At 44.5% G+C, this 20371-nt stretch overlaps 1 protein-coding gene across 1 annotated transcript in view; it reads right to left on the bottom strand.

Annotated features, from left to right (window-relative positions):
• The window catches only part of LOC129715014 (potassium voltage-gated channel subfamily H member 3-like), a 915007-nt gene that overhangs the window by 71506 nt on the left and 823130 nt on the right, over positions 1-20371 (bottom strand). The window contains 1 exon segment of the mRNA XM_055664831.1: positions 3881-4095. Coding sequence (XP_055520806.1) covers positions 3881-4095 — 215 coding nt within the window.

Here is a 20371-nt window from a genome sequence, read left to right as displayed (position 1 = left end):
ATGACTCTCAGCGAATAATTCACAAACCATGATCCTTCTCAAGACTGCCATTTTCAGCAATACTAGACTTCAGCACTGCTAGAATTTGACAGGTTGAACCAAAAGTGTAGAAGCAAATCATGTTCACCGACCATCATTGTGAACAAGCATTAATTAATGAATGCACATCCAGGGAAGGATTTGAATTACTGAAACAAAATGACATTGACGGAAATCACAGTCAATTGGAACCATTGCCATATAGCTATCACCAGTCTTCAACATGTTTATAATGAGTTCTTAAAGAAAGACTGAAGAAGGGCCCCGAAAAGTTACCTATCAATGTTTTCCAGAGATGTTGCCTGACCCGCTAGGATTCTCCAGCACTTTGTGTCTTTTTTTGTAAACCAGCATTTGCAGTTCCTCGCATCCACAATCTATTGTGTCCTATATTGACATCACAGAGCCACTAATCTGTGGTTGATATTACAAGCAAAATGTGTCAATTGAAATCACCCAAACACACCTATGTCATCAGAGGCAGCTATTGATTAGACCAGTCAAGGAGCATAGAACTTAGAACAAACAGCACAGCAACACACCTTCAACCCACGATATTTGTGCTGACCATGATGTCAAATTAAACTGATCACTTGTGCCTGCCTATAATGCATATTCCCCATTCCCTACACACTCTTGTGTCTATTTAAAGGCCACTTTAGTGCCACTATCAGCCACAGCAGCATCTTCCAGGCACCCACCACCCTGCTTTTGCCTCTAAACTTTCTCCCTCTAACCTCAAAGCTATGCCCACTAGTCTTTGACATTTCCAGGTTCTGTGGTTCGATCCCAGGGATACCCAACCTTTTTTGCCCCGTTTCCCCAGGCAACTTTAATAGCACATAACAACGTTATTTCACTTATGTATGAACAACTAATGATAAACAGATACCGATATACCAGAACCAAACACAATCAGTCAATGAGAAAAAATAAGTACAAATCTAGAATCAACAAATTCACCCCCTGGGAGTAACTGTACCCCCAGGTTGGGAACCCTTGTTCTATCCTATCTAGGCCTCATGTAATTTTATAAATTTCCATCTCCTCTCAGACCCTGACGTTCCCGGGAAACAATTCAAGTTTGTCTAACATCTCCTTACAGCTAATATCTTTTAGTCTAAGCAGCATTCTGTGACGTTTCCTGTACCCTCACCAAAGCCTCCACATCCTTCTTGTAATGGGGTGACAAGAACTGTACACAATACTCCAAATGCAGCCTAACCAAACTTTTATAAAATCTGTAGAAAGGAACTGCAGGTGCTGGTTTAAACTGAAGATAGACACAAAAAGCTGGAGTAACTCAGAGGGACAGGCAGGATCTCTGAGAGAAGGAATGGGTGATATTTTGGGTCGAGAGCCTTCTTCAGCCTCGACCCAAAATGTCACCCGTCCTTTCTCTCCAGAGATGCTGCCTGTCCTGCTGAATTACTCCAGCTTTTTGTGTCTATCAAAGTTTTACAAAGCTCGTACATGACTTCCGGACTCTTATACTCGATGCTTTGACTGATGAAGACAAACATACCATATGGCTTCACTACCACTCAATCCCTCCATACATCAATACGGTTTGGGCTCTGTCATTAACTGTATACTGCCCCCTTGTGTCTGACGTCCAAAGTGCAACACCTAACACTTGCTTGGATTAAATTCCATTTGCCATTTCTCTGCCCAGATCTGCAACTTAATTTTTCATCCTGCTGTATCCCTTGACAGGCTTCTTCCCTGTCTGCAACTCCACCAATTGTTGTCCCATCTGCAAGCTTACTACAATGTACAATCCATCTACATTGTTGTCTTGTGTTGGAAGGGACTGCAGATCCTGGTTTACACCAAAGATAGACACAAACTGCCAGAGTAACTCAGCGGGACAGGAACCATCTCTGGAGAGAAGGAATGGGTGACGTTTTGGGTCGAGACCCTCCAAGTCATTAATATTTACCCACAAACAACAGAGTCCCTTAGTCACAGACCTCCAAACAAAATAACACCCTTTCAATACTACACTGACTCCTATGGGTAAGGCAGTTCTGAATCCAGACTACTAATAATCCAAACTACTGGGTCACCATGGATCTCATGCAACTTATTCTTCAGGTTCAGCCACCCATGAGGGACTTTGTCAAAAATCTTACTAAAGTCCATAAAGAAAACAACTACTGCCCTGCCATAAGTCTTTCCAGGTTTGGCAGAGGTTCACCTGCATCTCCTCCAACCTCATCTATTGCATCCGCTGCTCTAGGTGTCAGCTGCTCTACATCGGTGAGACCAAGCGTAGGCTTGGAGATCGTTTCGCCCAACACCTCCGCTCGGTTCGCAAAAACCAACCTGATCTCCCGGTGGCTCAGCACTTCAACTCCCCCTCCCATTCCAAATCCAATCTTTCTGTCCTGGGCCTCCTCCATGGCCAGAGTGAGGCCCACCATAAATTGGAGGAGCAGCACCTCATATTTCGCTTGGGCAGTTTACACCCCAGCTGTATGAACATTGACCTCTAATTTCAGATAGTCCCGGCTTTCTCCACCTATTCTCAGCTCTTCCTCAGCCCATTGTCTCTGCCTCTTCCTTTCTTCTTCCCCCACCCCCCCCCCACCCCCCACCCTCACATCAGTCTGAAGAATGTTGCCTATTTCCTTTGCTCCATAGATGCTCCCTCACCCACTGAGTTTCTCCAGCTTTTTTGTCGCCCTACCATTATCAATCATCTTCATCCTCCAGGCGAAGCCAACTGAATATATCATCATCATCATCATCATCATCATCATCATCATCATCATCATCATCATCATCATCATCATCATCGTTGAAAACATCAACGGCACAGTGCAGTACAATGCTGTGTACGACAGTGATCGCAACTTCTACTGAAGTGTGGATGGTCGTTGGCTCGCTAGAAGCTCATCCACCCTTTGACAGGTCTTGTTTTTGGTCCTGCTGGGGGACCACAGCCCCTCCTTACCAGGCAAACCAGGTGGGGGAGACAGCTTAATCGCCGACTATCCACCCATGGAGCAGGTATCACGGAATTACATGGTACCCGTGGCGGGGGAAGTCCCCCCTACCTAACATTAATATATCAGGTGACCAGGTGCACTGTAGGATATGGGTATTTGGTATTGTTGTAAATTTGAATTATTATGAGGGATGCTCAAACATATGTGGAGAATCATGGAGGACAGACATTTGCTATCATCAAACATGCTCAAGACCACATCCAGTCAATGGTCACGATTGACATCCTAGAGGTTATCAAAGCTAGAATCAAACAACACAATACAAACAAAGAAAGACACAAAAAGCTGGAGTAACTCAGCGGGACAGGCAGCATCTCCGGAGCGAAGGAATGGGTGATGTTTCAGTTTGAGACCCTCCTTCAGACTCGACCTGAAACCTCACCCATTCCTTCTCTCCAGTGATGCTGCCTGGCCCACTGAGTTACTCCAGTAATTTGTGTCTATAGAAACATAGAAACATAGAAAATAGGTGCAGGAGTAGGCCATTCGACCCTTCGAGCCTGCACCGCCATTCAATATGATCATGGCTGATCATCCAACTCAGTATCCTGTCAGGAGCCATCTCTCCATACCCCCCGATCCCTTGAGCCACAAGGGCCACATCTAACTCCCTCTTAAATATAGCCAATGAACTGGCCTCTTGGGTTTAAACCAGCATCTGCAGTTCCCTTCTACACATCTCAACACAAGTGCACCACACAATTTTCATGTACCAGCAAGCCACACACAAGCTCAGAAATTCATGTTTATTTGGTAAATTATGGACTCATATAGCTTTGAAAAACATTATTTAGTTTGTCCGTGATAATTTGAAGTTATTGACTTACATCAGAGTCACTCCCTTCTCGCAGGTTGTAGGTCAGGTCATGTTGGATATCTTCAATGAATTTCTGTGCATATTCTGGATATAGCTCTAGCACCTCCCGCAAACCCTTCAGAATGATGTACTGCAGGTCACAGTAAGTCAGAGCCTTCACATTGGCATTAGTCTTAATCACCTGGTCCTTGGCCAGAAAGTCGGAGCCAATCAAATCGCCTTTTCCTAGGCAAGGAAAAAGAAATTCCAAGTCAGTAGATTGTTGCAGAGACCCACAAAGACAACACGGTCATGTGGCTCACTGATTGAAACCAGTTTGCCATATGCACTCAAAGAATGTCATTTTGGTATTAGTATGCTGATGCCGCTCCTGTGAGATAATTCCTGAACACTAATTCCAATATGAATTGTATGTTTTTTAAATTATGAATTGATTTCATGTGTGACTATCAAATGAACGTACATGTGAGACCCTAATATTAACAGGGTGTTAATGTGCAGAAGACTGGTCAACTGGATTAAACATTCATAACACATTAGGATGCAGCTTAAAAGTTATACGGGAACATAAGAAATGGGAACAGGGATGAATGAATGAATGAAAGAATGGATGAATTCATTGTCACGTAACAATTCTTTATTGTGCTTACCCAAGGTATGCAAAGAGTCACCACATAAAGGGCATCGACAATATAACCATATAACAATTACAGCATGGAAACAGGCTACAAGTCCGTGCCGAACAATTTTTTTTCCCTTAGTCCCACCTGCCTGCACTCATACCATAACCCTCCATTCCCTTCTCATCCATATGCCTATTTTTTTTTTTTTTTAATTATACCAATGAACCTGCCTCCACCACTTCCACTGGAAGCTCATTCCACACCGCTACCACTCTCTGAGTAAAGAAGTTCCCCCTCATATTACCCCTAAACTTCTGTCCCTTAATTCTGAAGTCATGTCCTCTTGTTTGAATCTTCCCTATTCTCAAAGGGAATAGCTTGTCCACATCAACTCTGTCTATCCCTCTCATCATTTTAAAGACATCTATCAAGTCCCCCCTTAACCTTCTGCGCCCCAGAGAATAAAGACCTAACTTATTCAACCTATCTCTGTAACTTAGTTGTTGAAACGCAGGCAACATTCTAGTAAATCTCCTCTGTACTCTCTCTATTTTGTTGACATCCTTCCTATAATTGGGCGACCAAAATTGTACACCATACTCCAGATTTGGTCTCACCAATGCCTTGTACAATTTTAACATTACATCCCAGCTTCTATACTCAATGCTCTGATTTATAAAGGCTAGCATATCAAAAGCTTTCTTTACCACCCTATCTATATGAGATTCCACCTTCAAGGAACTATGCACGGTTATACCCAGATCCCTCTGTTCAACTGTATTCTTCAATTCCCTACCATTTACCATGTACGTCCTATTTTGATTTGTCCTGCCAAGGTGTAGCACCTCACATTTATCAGCATTAAACTCCATCTGCCATCTTTCAGCCCATTTTTCCAAATGGCCTAAATCACTCTGTAGACTTTGGAAATCCTCTTCATTATCCACAACAGCCCCCTATCTTGGTATCATCTGCATACTTACTAATCCAATTTACCACACCTTCATCCAGATCATTGATGTACATGACAAACAACAAAGGACCCAACACAGATCCCTGAGGCACCCCACTAGTTACCTGCCTCCAACCCGATAAACAGCCATCCACCATTACCCTCTGGCTTCTCCCATTCAGCCACTGTTGAATCCATCTTGCTATTCATGCATTTATACCCAACAGTTGAACCTTTTTAACCAACCTTCCACGAGGAACCTTGTCAAAGGCCTTACTAAAGTCCATATAGACAACATCCACTACTTTACCCTCGTCAATTTCCCTAGTAACCTCTTCAAAAAATTCAAGAAGATTAGTCAAACATGACCTTCCAGGCACAAATCCATGTTGACTGTTCCTAATCAGACCCTGTTTATCTAGATGCTTATATATATTATCTCTAAGTATCTTTTCCATTAATTTGCCCACCACTGAAGTCAAACTAACAGGTCTATAATTGCTAGGTTTACTCTTAGAACCCTTTTTAAACAATGGAACAACATGCGCAGTATGCCAATCCTCGGGGACTATTCCCGTTTCTAATGACATTTGAAATATTTCTGTCATAGCCCCGGCTATTTCTACACTAACTTCCTTCAATGTCCTAGGGAATATCCTGTCAGGACCTGGAGACTTATCCACTTTTATATTTTTCAAAAGTGTCAGTACTTCTTTTACTTTGAACCTCATAGTATCCATAGCTACTCTACTAGTTTCCCTTACCTCACATAATTCAATATCCTTCTCCTTGGTGAATACCGAAGAAAAAAAATTGTTCAATATCTCCCCCATCTCTTTTGGCTCTGCAGATAACTGTCCACTCTGTCTCTCCAATGGACCAATGTTACTGAAATATCCCGCACCAGGTCTTCTTTGGTTCTCTCCCCTCCCCCCCCTCCTTTGTTCTCCCCTTCCCCCTCTAGGCAGTTCCCCTCTCCTTTGTGCCCAGCAGTGTGTCCTCCCATTTCATATTTTCTTCACTCTTGAACAAGATCACGGCTGATTTAATTCCTCAGTATGCCTTCCTCCACAAACCTTGACCCCCTTAATATCAATTATTTTGTGTGATCATTCTTTCTTTCGAATAAAACTCATTGACTGAGTCTCCACTGCATTCTTGAGAGAAGTCCAAACATTCTTTAGAGCCTGCGTTTCATTCCATCTTCATCTTCAGACTTTAGAGTCTGGGTTTCATGAGCTAGGCAGGGCTCTTAAAGATAGCGGATATGGGGGGAAGGCAGGAACGGGGTACTGATTGGGGATGATCAGCCATGATCACATTGAATGGCTGATCTTGGCTGCTGGCTTGAAGGGCCAAATGGCCTACTCCTGCACCTATTGTCTATTGTCATTCCATCTTCATCTTCATCTTCAGACTTTGGAGACTGAGTTTCATTCCATCTTATTGTGAAAGAGCCAAAACTTATTTTGAAGCTAAACCCCTCAGTTACAGGCACTCCAGCCTAGGAAACATAATTTCTACATCTAAACCTTACAGCCCCTAATAAACATTGCACACTTCCTGACTATGATAACTGTATGAGTTATCAAACTGGTGAAAGTTCATTGCAGACACAAGTAACGGTAGTTGGAAGTTTTCAAGAAAAGACACAAAGTGCAGAAGTAACAGTGAGTCAGGCAGCATCTCTCTCTCAAGGACATGGATGGGTGACTTTTCAGGTCAGAGCCTTTCTTCAGACTAATTAAGTGTCCAGAAACGTCTCCTCCAGAGAGGGTGGGGGATGGAGGTGTAGAGTGACAATATCCATAGTAAAGATGAGGGAGCGGGGGCCTGGAAAAAGGATGTAATTGAAGAGACGAAGGGCATGTGAGGTAGTTTGGACATAGGCCGGGAGAAACGGGACCAGGGGAGATAGGATGGAGTTGGGGTACGTGGAAATAATTTCAGTGGGACAGGAGCAGGCAGAAATAATGGGTCTGCCAGGGCAGTTGTGTTTGTGGACTTTGGGGAGAAGGTAAAACCTGGCTGTGCAGGGCTGGGAAACGATAAGGTTGGATGGACGCTGTGGAAGGCAGTCAGTCAGAAGTAATGAAATCAGTAATGGTGTTTGAGATTAAGGCCTGGTGCTCATCTATGGGGTCATGGTCCAAGGATAAGTAGGAGGAGGTGTCTGAGAGTTGTCGTCTGGCCTCAGAGGTCAGCTTGCAAGACCACCAGAGCACTTCCCTTGTCGGTGGGTTTGAAGATAATGTCAGGGTTGCTGCAGAGTGAGTGGAGGGCTGTACTTCAGTGGGGGTGAGGTTAGAGTAGGTAAGGGGAGTGGAGAAGTTGGTGTCACTCCAGCAGTTAAAAATAAATAGGTGTAGAGTAGAAGGCCATGTGGGGAAGTCCAGGTCCAGGGTCAGCCTTGGACTACCTGATCTCCCGGCTGGCAAACATTTTAATTCCCCTTCCCATTCCTACAATGACCTTTCTATCTAAGGCTTCCTCCATTGACAGTGAGACCAACTACAAATTGGAGGAGCAGCATCACAAATATCGTTTGGGCAGCTTACACCCCAGTGGGTTGAACATTGATTTCTCTCACTTCAAGTAAACATTGCATCCCCTCTCTCTCTCCATCCCTCCCCGTCATACTAGTTTCACTGTCATCCTGTTGAGTTTCACTGTCTGTATAACTTGTTATTACCTTCCCCACAGCCAACAATGAGTCATTGTGGGCTCCAGCTCTCCTTGACCATCGTTGCTTGCTGCATATCTTTCATTCATTTGTTCTTTGCGCCATCTCTTGTTTCCCTTTCCCCTCACTTTTTATTCCTTTTCTACAGAGTTGCTGCCTGACCCACTGGCGTACTCCAGCTTTATGTGTCTATCTGCAGGTTCTGGCCACAGCATGCTCGAATTACTTGCATTCAGTATTGCTTTGATGGTGGAGTGTCAGAATTTGATGTCATGTCACTGCCATTACCAGCTATCGTGAGTGTTTTTGTTGAAATGCTAGATAGACACAAAATGCTGGAGTAATTGGCAGCGTCTCTGGAGAGAAGGAAGGGGTGAGGCTTCGGGTCGAGACCCTTCTTCAGACTGAAATGTTGCTCAGTTCAGTTCAGTTTAGTTTGTTGTCACACGTACCTAGGTACATTGAAAAGCTTTTGTTGTGTGCCATCCAGTCAGCAGAAAGACAAAATATGATTACAATCGAGCCACTTAATGTACAGATACTGTACATGATAAGGGAACAACGTTTAGTGCAAGGGAAAGCCAGCAAAGTCCGAACAAGGATAATCCAAGGGTCACCAAAGAGGTAGATAGTAGTTCTGCACTGTTCTCTGGTTGTGGTAGGATGATTCAGTTGCCTGATTTCAGCTGGGAAGAAACTGTCCCTGAATCTAGAGGTGTGCGTTTTCACACTTCTATACATTTTGCCTGATGGGAGAGGGGGGAAGAGGGAGTGGCCAGGGTGTGACTCATCCTTGATTATGCTGTTGGCCTTGCTGAGGCAGAGTGAGGTATAAATGGAGTCAATGGAAGGGTTTGTGTGTAAGAAAAACTGTAGGTACTGGTAAAATCGAAGGTAGACACAAAATGCTGGAGTAACTCAGTGGGTGAGGCAGCATCTCTGGAGAGAGGAAATTGGTGACGTTACGGAACGAAGAAAGGTCTCGACCCGAAACGTCGCCAATTCCTTCTCGCTAGGATTTCCCTTCAGCTCACAGTAGAAAGCAAAGTGTGCATAGGAATTGTCCTGCATTGTAGGTTTCTGCACACTACAGTATTCGGGGACCTCCATGACACCCTCTTGCTGGAATGTTTGGTTGTGGGTGTTAAGGGTCGCTGTGGCCGCTTCATGTGAAAGGCAGGTCTTGTGCAGGGAAGGTTCTTCACCAGCCTGTTCAAGTCTCTCTAACTGTTGGAAGCACAATCTCCCCCCCCTCCCCCCATCCATCATTCATTCAATGGCCACATACACCGTAGAGCCATAGAGTGATACAGTGTGGAAACAGGCCCTTCGGCCCAACTAGCCCACACCTGCCAACATGTCCCAGCGACAGGTGTCCCACCTGCCCGCATTTGGTCCATATCCTTCCAAACCTGTTCTATCCATGTACCTGTCTAACTGTTTCTTAAACGTTGGGATCATCTCAGCCTCAACTACCTCCTCTGGCAGTCCGTTCCATGCACCCACCACCTTTGTGGAAAAAGTTACCCTTCAGATTCCTATTAAATCTTTTCCTCTTCACCTTAAACCTCTGTCCCCTGGTCCTCGATTCACCTACTCTGGGCAAGAGATGGTGCATCTACCTGATCTATTCCTCTCATGATCTTATACACCTCTATAAGATCACCTCTCGTCCTCCTACACTCCATGGAATAGAGTCCCAGCCTACTCTCTCTATAGCTCAGACCCTTGAGTCCTGGCAACATCCTCGTAAATCTTCTCTGTCACCTTTCCAGCTTGACAACATCTTTCCTATAACACAGTGCCCAAAATTGAACACCAAGTGCACCACTTGCATTGTAGTTTGCTCCTTTAAGAACTCAAGGCTTCAAACAGCTCTCCTTAAGTTTATGCTCTTACTGGTCACCGACAGTAATAATCCTGATCCAATTGCAAATTGCAAAGTCACTTATTACGTCATCTCAGCATCAAAGAACGGAGACGAGGAAACACTTTTTCTCACAGAGAGTGGTGTGTGTGGAATTCTCTGCCTCAGAGGGCGGTGGAGGCCGGTTCTCTGGATGCTTTCAAGAGAGAGCTGGATAGGGCTCTTAAAAATAGCGGAGTCAGGGGATATGGGGTGAAGGCATGAACGGGGTACTGATTGGGGATGATCAGCCATGATCACATTGAATGGCAGTGCTGGCTTGAAGGGCCAAATGGCCTACTCCTGCACCTATTGTCTATTGTCTATTGTCTATTGTCAAATCCGATCTCCCAACCTACCCACCAACTACCTGCTGCGGACAGAGATGCTTCTGAGCATCCATTACCAAGTTCCAGTGATACAGACGCAGAGCACCTGATAACTGATCCAACTCTCTCTGCAAACTGTTCACTCACAGCTCCCCATGATCTACCACTTGTATGAGTTCTCTCTGCCGAAAGGCCTTTGTATCTGTTACATGCGTAAGGTTTGTTGGACCCCATGAGCACTGGAAAAGTTCAGCAGTGGCTTCTTGCACAAACATGCATTGGTCTATTGTGTACCACATGTTTAATGGCACATTTCTTGGCATTGAAGAATTTCTAGCCAAAGTAAGAGGCAACATTTTTTTAAGTAAACCTTCTCCATCCTCCCCTTACCCCACATGGTAACGTTTAAGTAAGGAAGGTGATTTGTGGAACGCAACAAGGGAGGGATGATGGGCAGATGGAACCAGTTGGGGCAGGGGATTGGAAATCCAGAGGGTTAAATGTTTGGGTACTAGTCCATCTTTTAAATTGCAGCATGCAGGAGTTCCATGTGTGCATTGTCTAGTGCAGAACACCTCAACAAACTGAACAATGGTTCCCTGAAGAACCATCTCTTGGATTGTGACAGGTTGAATGTGGTGTAGGGTGGCACGGTGGCGCAGTGGTAGAGCTACTGCCTTACAGCGCCAGAGACCCGTGTTCCATCCTGATTACGAGTATTTGTCTGCACAAAGTTTGTACCTTCTCCCCGTTTCTCCAAGATCTTCGGTTTCCTCCCACACCACAAAGACGTACAGGTTTGTAGGTTTATTGGCATGGTATAAGTGCAAATTGTAAATTGTCCCTACTGTGTGTGTGTAGGATAGTGTTAATATGTGGGAAACGCTGGTCAGTGCAGAATCGGTGCGCCGAAGGGCCTGTTTCTGTACTGTATCTCTAAACTAAATTAAAACAAATCCAAAACGCATTAGTGTCAGTGGAGATTCAGGGACTGCAGATATCAAGTCGTTCCTTTTCCCTTTAATTACTTCTCTTTATTGTTAACTTTCTCTATTTTATTATTAATTTATTTTTTCTATGACCAGAAATTGGATTGCTTAGCTGATTTTCTAAGCACCGTATGAGCTAAAACTTGGTGGGAAGAATTTCTAGATGAAATCACACCAAATGCGTAACTGGACTGGTTACTTCCAGTTGCACCCATTAGGTCCTGTCCCACTTACACAATATTTTTCGGCGACTTGCCGGCACTGTAATAGTCGCAGCAGGTCGCCGGAAATTTTCAACATGTTGAAAATCCAGCGGCAACCCAAAAAAGGTACCATTCTTTGGGCGACTACTCACGACCATACAGGCAACTACTCACGATATGTTGCGGGGTGACTCCTGTACGGTCGAGGAGTCGCCCAAAGAGTCGTACCTTGCTCTGGTCTCCGCTGAATGTGCAACATGATGAACATTTTCGGCGACCCGCTGCAACTATGACGGGTGCTGGCAGTCACCGAAAAAATCACGTAAGTGGGACTTTACTAGCGCACTTGATATATATCAGGCATTCATCTAATAATGTTATTATTTCAGTACACACATTCTTGCTGGCATTTACATGATGTGTCAGTCGGGTTCTAAACAATAGTGTTAAGGGAACAATCTATATGTGGCCCATAACACATGAAACTAAGTTTTTTAAAATCATTATTTACCAGGCGATTCAGGGCTGACAGTATATAATTGCCAAGTTATTTATTCAGTGAACTCCACTGGTGGTGACACACCATCGCCAGAGTGTTGGACAGCTCAGGGAAAGAGGCAAAGATAAGCACATTCTAGAGATTCCTTCAGAAGTTCATAAGTGTGAGAGCAGAATTAGGCTATTCGGACCATCAAGTCAACGCCTCCATTTAATCATGACTGCAGTATCTTTCATTCCTAACCCCATTCTCCTGCTTTCTCCCCATAACCCCGTGACACCCGTACTAATCAAGAATCTCCGTAGGAACTGCAGATGCTGGTTTACACCGAAGATAGACACAAAATGCCGGAGTCCTTCAATGGGACGGGCAGCATCTCTGGTGAGAACGATGGGTGTCGAACGGTCCAATTCTGCTCCTAGCACTTATGAACATCAAGGATCTATCAATCTTTGTCTTTAAAAATATCCATTGACGGCCTCCACAGCCTTCCGTGGCCTTCTACTTATCTGTTGCAGAATGTATTTACAGACTGAGGTTTACTGAAGCAATGATCACAGGGAAATATGATGTTGTGCAGCTAACCTTCAGACACACTCATGTGCCTACGTTGCTCTCCCCATGAAGATCAAGGTTGTTGTGACAATCAGCTTCCTAGCGACTGGATTACGCCAACAGATCTATTTCATATCCTTACATTTTTAGCTTTCCGGAGCACAGGAAAGGTCACCCTGGCTCTCCAATTGCATAAGAATCAGTTCATCAATTTTGTTGTAGCAGCCAGGGCATTGTGCGTTGCCAGCTTTACTGCCTTCCCGTCAATCCTGGATATCACTAATTGCACATAAATGTGCACAAAGGCTCCCAATAATAAGCCAGAGCAAATGTGTCTCCATCAGTGTACATGTGGAAACTGGTCATGAAATCATACGACCATAAGTGATAGAGCAGAATTAGGTCATTCGCCCCATCAAGTCTACTCCGCCATTCAATCATGCTGATCTATCTCTCCATCCTAACCCCATTCTCCTGCCTTCTCCCTATGACCTCTGACACCTGTTGTGAGGCGATCATGAGATGATCACCAGGTCATGAGAAGAGGGTTCCTGGCAGCAACATGGACCTTTTATTCTGAAGGACTGCCATGGCAGACATAGTCGTTGAACAGTACTGTCTGCAGAGACTGGGATTACACCCTTATTCCATGGCTGTTCACACATGTTACTGTCAAGTCAAGTCAAGTCAAGTCAAGTTTATTTGTCACATACACATACGAGATGTGCAGTGAAATGAAAAGTGGCAATGCTCACGGACTTTTGTGCAAAAAGACAAACAACCAAACAACCAAACAAATTATAAACACAATCATAACACACATATACCTTTACATAATAAATGATGGAAGGAAAAACGTTCAGTAGAGTTAGTCCCTGGTGAGATAGGTGTTTACAGTCCGAATGGCCTCTGGGAAGAAACTCCTTCTCAACCTCTCTGTTCTCACCACATGGCAACGGAGGCGTTTGCCTGACCGTAGCAGCTGGAACAGTCCGTTGCAGGGGTGGAAGGGGTCTCTCATGATATTGTTGGCTCTGGAGTTGCACCTCCTGATGTATAGTTCCTGCAGGGGGGCATGTGAAGTTCCCATAGTGCGTTTGGCCGAACGCACTACTCTCTGCAGAGCCTTCTTGTCCTTGGCAGAGCAATTCCCAAACCAGATGGTAATGTTCCCGGACAAGATGCTTTCCACCGCCGCTGCGTAGAAGCAATGGAGGATCCTCGGAGACACTCTGAATTTCCTCAATTGCCTGAGGTGGTAAAGGCGCTGCCTTGCCTTACTCACGAGTGCTGAGGCGTGTGATGCCCATGTCATATCCTTTGAGATGTGGACTCCCAGATATTTAAAACAGTTCACCCTATTCACAGGATCCCCATTTATCCTCAATGGAGTGTACGTCCTCGGATGATGTGCCCTCCTAAAGTCCATGATCAGCTCCTTCGTTTTTTTTGATGTTCAAGAGGAGGCTGTTATCCTGGCACCAGAGTGCTAGATCAGCCACCTCCTCCCGGTAGGCCTTCTCATCGTTGTCTGAGATCAGGCCCACCACCACAGTGTCATCAGCAAACTTAATTATTGAGTTGGAGCTGAACATAGCCACACAGTCATGTGTGTACAGGGAGTACAATAGGGGGCTGAGGACGCAATTGTAGAAAGATCAGCATGTCCCCAACAACTCTCACATTCTACAGATGTACCATAGAAAGCATTTTATCAGGATGCATCACAGCTTGGTTTGGGAACAGCTCCATCCAGGACCGCAAGAAATTGCAGCAAATTGTGGACGCAGCCCAGAACATAAAATGCTTTCCACGGTGCATCACAGCATCACACAAACCAAACTCCCTTCCATTGACTCAATTCGTACCTCACGCTGCCTCGGCAAGGCAAGCAGCTTAATCAAGGACGAGTCACACCCAGGCCACTCCCTCTTCTCCCCTCTCCCATCAGGCAAAATGTATAGAAGTGTGAAAACGCACACCACCAGATTCAGGGACTATTTGTTATCAGGCAACTGAACCATCCTACCAACAACTAGAGAGCAACCATGAGCTAAAACCTACCTCGTTGGGGCCCTTGGACTATTATGATCAGACTTTACTGGACTTTATATTGTACCTTGGTACATGTGACAATAAACTAAACTCAAACTCCCTACATGTTCCTCCAACTACTGCAGACCATTGGAGGGTCTGTGTGCAGTATGTTGTATAACGTCACCAACCAAAGATTGCAGATGGTATGAGAGGAAGCAAACTCAGAGCCTGAAGGAGGTGAGGCACAACCTGAGAGGCAGCAGGAGATGTGGAGGAAGAGGAAGGTGCAGGACGTAAGTCGGTGAGGAAGGTGCAGGACGTAAGTCGGGAAGGAGCCAGGGACCTGCAGCAGCAGCCGACGCCACAGGAGATTCCTATGGAGGAACCAGCTGTGCCCGACTTAAACCCCGCGCCGGCAAAATCTACTTCTCGGCGGGAAGGTAAAGCAAAAATTGCATCACGTTGAAAGTGATATGGTCATGGAGCAGCCACGAGATAGAACTTACCAGTACCGGAGAAACGACGAGCAGCTGCGGGATATGGAGCAGCCAGGCCAGTTTTACGGAGCTGGAAAGCCAGTACGAGTGGCTGGAGGATGATCAGCCGCCAGCGACAGGTGCCCGTGAGTACCGGGACCGTGAGGAGCGGCAGGAGTATATCGGGTGGCCGGGAGCGACCAATGCCGGTAGGCATGGGGACCGGCTGCGGGAAATACCGCGTGCGACTAGTGCCCGAGAGCACCAAGGTCGGCAGGAGCGGTCCAATATATTTAAGCACCCGCGATCGACTAGTGCCCGAGAGCATGGAAGTCGGCTGGAGCGGTTGCTGGAGGATATTCTCCAGAGTGGCAGGCTCCGGGATTGGAGGATAGCCACAGTGGGCAAAATATAAGTCCCACAGCAGTTTCCCATAAAGGCCTGCAGGAAATATCAGACTCCTCTGAAGGTATTGAACGTCTGACTGGGTCAGAATCTGAGCAGGAGATGGAGCCACTTTCCCCTATTGAAGGGAAGAAAAACAACCTGCTGGACATGGTGGGCCAGTACTTCCAGCAGGAACAAACTGGGAAGAATCTCGAGGCCAGGATGGCTGCAAGTATTGAATATATGTCCACCCATCAACTGCAAGCTAATACTTTTGCTGAAGTGTTGGCAAGGCATTTACCCCCGGGAAATTGTGGTGCTCTTAATGTAGCCAGTGTTAACCGGTGCATTTGGAGACATGTTGGGCAGGCCGTTAGGAGTCAGGATATTAAAATCCAAAATGCCCTGAAAGGTCTCATGGCGGGCATAACAGCCTTGGCCCGCACATTAGATAAGGTGGACATGACTAGTGACCACAAGGATGCCTTAGCACTATTTTGCAACGGGCAGTTTGAACTAAATTATATTAGAAAGGGAGCCATTCAGCCAGCTCTAGACCCGAAGTTCGCTATACTATGTAAGCAAAGGGCTATAAGACCCCAAACCCTGTTATTTGGGGGAGACCTGTCCAAACAGGTTAAAGATTTGGATGAGGAGGCCAAGACTTTGGGGCTGATTAGAGCATCCAAAGGATATCTAGGGAAGAGATATCAACCTTATGGGCCTCCTAAGAAAGGTAGTTTTTATAATAATAGTACAAAGAATTGGAGAGAGGACAGAGGTACCCAGCAGCAGCGTCCTTTTTTAGGGTTTGGCCCGGGACGACCACTGTGGAAGATGCGAAAGCCTCTACTTCAGCAGCTACCCCAACCTCAACCTCAAGGCCCTCCACAACCACGAATGAAAACGAGAAAAGTGGTTGCCACAAAACAATTGTTTGAACAGCTGTGATTCATTATCCATCCAATTAAGTCAAAATTAACACCATCAACTAATATTGATTACTTGGGGTTCACCATTAACACAATTAATATGTTAGTGACTTTACCAATAAGGAAAGCCACAGAGTTACAAAAGGATTGCAGAGAGCTTATTAATACCTTTAAACCATCCATTAGACGGGTAGCCAGGATGATTGGCAAAATTGTGGCCACATTTCCTGCCATACAATTTGGGCCATTAAATTACCAAAATTTACAGAGAGAGAAAATTAGAGCACTCAAAATTAATAGAGGCCATTTTGATCGGCCAATGGAGCTAACAATTGAAGCTATAAAATAATTACAATGGTGGGAACACAATGTTAAGTATGCCTCCAACCCAATAGTTATTGACAACCCGTCTGTGCTATTACAAACAGATGCCAGTGCAATTGGTTGGGGTGCAACTGATACCATCTCGAGCTGTGGAGGGAGATGGAATATACAAGAAGCTAACTTACTTAATACTAAGGGTATAAATTACTTAGAAATGTTAAGTGCGTTTTATGGGCTAAAATCTTATTGCTCAGGAATGAAACAGCAGCATGTTAGATTGCAGATAGATAATACAACGTGGTGGCATATATAAATCATATGGGTGGAAATATATCAATATCTTGTGATGAATTGGCAAACTCAATTTGGCAATGGTGCGTCCAAAGGAATAGTTGGTTATCGGCTACGTATCTACCAGGGATACTAAATTCAGTGGCAGACGCCAGGTCACGAAAATTTAATGAAAATACTGAATGGATATTGGATAGAACGGTATTTGCTGAAATCACAGTAAAGTATGGAAGGCCGGATATTGATTTTTGCATCCAGGTAAAATCACCAGTTACCAAGGTATGTATCATGGGAACCAGATCCTGGGGCAGAAGCTACAGATGCATTTTCACTGCACTGGGGGAAATGGTTCATTTATGCATTTCCTCCTTTCTGCCTCATCAATCGGGTACTAAGAAAAATTCAACAGGATTCGGCATCTGGGATTCTCATAGTACCTGATTGGCCTACCCAACCATGGTTCTCGGTGATACAAGATATGGTGCTGGAACCATGTATAACTTTAAGACATAGTCCTAAGTTGCTGGTGCATCCAGTAACTCAGGATAGCTATCCATGTCATAGAAAATATTGATTCATTGGCTTGTAGACTCTGAAAGACCCGCTACGGGACATGGGGCTATCTAAAAGAACTGTGGACATGATCACTCCAGCACATAGAAGGTCTACACAAAAACAGTATTTATGTCATATTAGAAAATGGACTAATTACTGCCATAATAACCATCTGGACCACAGAAATAAGGATGTTCCGGCAGTGCTAGAGTTTCTCACCAGTCTGCACTATGAAGGACTAGTTACAGCACTGTGAATAGTGCCAGAAATGCATTGTCAAGTTATTTGTGGCAAGGAACAGAAAGACAGTCTGTGGGATCACATCCGCTGGTAGTTAAACTTTTAAGAGGCATCTTTACATAGAAACATAGAAACATAGAAATTAGGTGCAGGAGTAGGCCATTCGGCCCTTCGAGCCTGCACCGCCATTCAATATGATCATGGCTGATCATCCAACTCAGTATCCCGTACCTGCCTTCTCTCCATACCCCCTGATCCCCTTAGCCACAAGGGCCACTTTAACACCAAGCCACCCAAAACAAGATACAACCAAATCTGGGATGTAAGTGTGGTCCTGACCATGGTAAGGAATTGGTCGCCGGCTACAGCATTAACTCTGGACAAACTAACTAGAAAAATGGTAATGCTGATGGCGCTGGTCACAGCGCAAAGGGTCCAGTCATTGCAAAAATTAAGACTGGATGGCTTGACTATGGCGGCAGGAAGTTTGGTTTTTGTGATCCAGGACCTTATTAAACAAAATAGACCAGGATCAGCGGGGCAGGTCATAGAATTTATGGCCTACCCGGAGGACGAACGCCTCTGTATAGTGAAGCACATTTTGTTATATATTGAACGGACAAAGGCTATCAGAGGCAAGGAAATGGCTCTTTTAATCAGCTATAAGAAACCGTACCGTAGAGTGTCAACTCAGACCATTTCGCGGTGGCTGAAATGTGGGTTAAGAAAGGCGGGAGTGGACACTAACATATTTAAATCTCACTCCACCAAGGCTGCAGCTACATCCGTAGCAAAACACCTTGATGTATCCATGGACCAAATCCTCAGGATTGCAGGATGGTCGTCGGAGAAAACGTTTCAGAAATTTTATAACAAACCAGTTAGCAGTATGGGAATGTTTTCGGGAAAAAATTTAAGTTCTGTATGATAATTTATCCCTGAAGAATACAAGGGTTATGATTTGAATTAATAAAATATTACTTATCATTTACGTTAAATAATTGGTATGAATGTTTTTTGAATATCATTAACAATTTCTCCCAAACTACCAAGGCAGTTGTGAAGCATGGACTCGTTCCACGGCATGAGGTCACAGAGCTTTGAAATCTTCACGTAGTCACTCACGTGACTCCGAAGTAAAATAGTAAGATTAAACGAGAACTTACCAGTTTGAAGTTTGATCTTTATTTTATGAGGAGGAATGTTGAGGGAATACGTGCCCTCCGCTCACACCCTCGAATGGTCATATCTTAAACTGGTATCTCTTTAATAATCTTACTATTTTAGGTCATTATAGTGTATCTGTGACCTCACACCGCTGCTTTGAAGGATGACACGCATGCGTCGTAAGCGGGGTTCTTCACGTATTCCCTCAACGTTCCTCCTCATAAAATAAAGATCAAACTTCAAACTGGTAAGTTCTCGTTTAATCTTACTATTTTCCACTAGAGTAAATATTTTATAATGGTATGTGATCTCATTGTATCAGTACCTGTGTGACAAATTCTCTAATTGAGCCAATGTGACAGAAATACAACGTTTATTGCGAACAATCTCTGGCCATGTATGGTTGAATGTACAGTTCAGTGAAATACTGCACAGACCATAAAGATTGTTGCTGCATAATTTCAACAGGCCCGAGAATTCCTGAAGCATCAACCATCACCAGACATACCTTTTTGTACATGAAATGTACAGCATTTCTTATGTGACATGGAAATGGGAGGCATGGTGGCGCAGCAGTAGAGTCCTGGGTTCGATCCCGACTATGGGTGCTGATTGTACGGAGTTTGTACGTTCTCCGTGTGATCTGCGTGGGTTTTCTCAGAGCTCTTTGACTTTCTCCCACACTCCAAAGGTGTACAGGTTAATTGGCTTGGTATAATTGTAAATTGTTCCTGGTGTGTATAGGATAGTGTTGGTGTGTGGGTATTGTTGGTCGGTGTGGACTCAGTGGGCCAAAGGGCTGTTTCCGCGCTGTATTTCTAAACTAAACTAAACTAAACTAAATCTAATTTGATAGACATTTACAGTGATTGAGAGATTCTGAATCAACATTGTGTTTAGTCACTTGTTGGAGAACAGAGGTAGTCTGAAGAAGTGTCTCGGCTCGTAACATCACCCATTCCTTCTCTCCAGAGATGCTGCCTGTCCCGCTGAATTACTCCAGCTTTTGTGCCAATCATAGTGGTATCAGACAGCTCAGTCTTGAAAGGAATTAACTGACAGAACATTTTAAGGTCGGAATGACAGTGAACAATTTGGAAATGGCAGCTCTTGAATAATATTTCAAAATAAATGTTGCATTGCTAAAATGATTCAATTTTTATAAGTATTTCATTTGATGTACAATGCCATGAGGTACCCTGAGGTTGTGAAAAGTGCTCTGACATTTCTCCATAAAGCATTAAGAAGGGCCAAATGCGGTATGTTCGGACTGATTGGGTGCAAATTTAGAACAAATATTACTCATTAAATTCTGGTTTAAGATTTCTGAAATTTGAACTACCCTGATGGCTG

This window comes from Leucoraja erinacea, chromosome 46 (assembly GCF_028641065.1).
Source record: "Leucoraja erinacea ecotype New England chromosome 46, Leri_hhj_1, whole genome shotgun sequence".
Lineage (NCBI taxonomy): Eukaryota > Metazoa > Chordata > Chondrichthyes > Rajiformes > Rajidae > Leucoraja > Leucoraja erinaceus.
The sequence above is the reverse complement of the archived record's forward strand: the minus strand, read 5'-3'. Positions and strand labels throughout refer to the sequence as shown.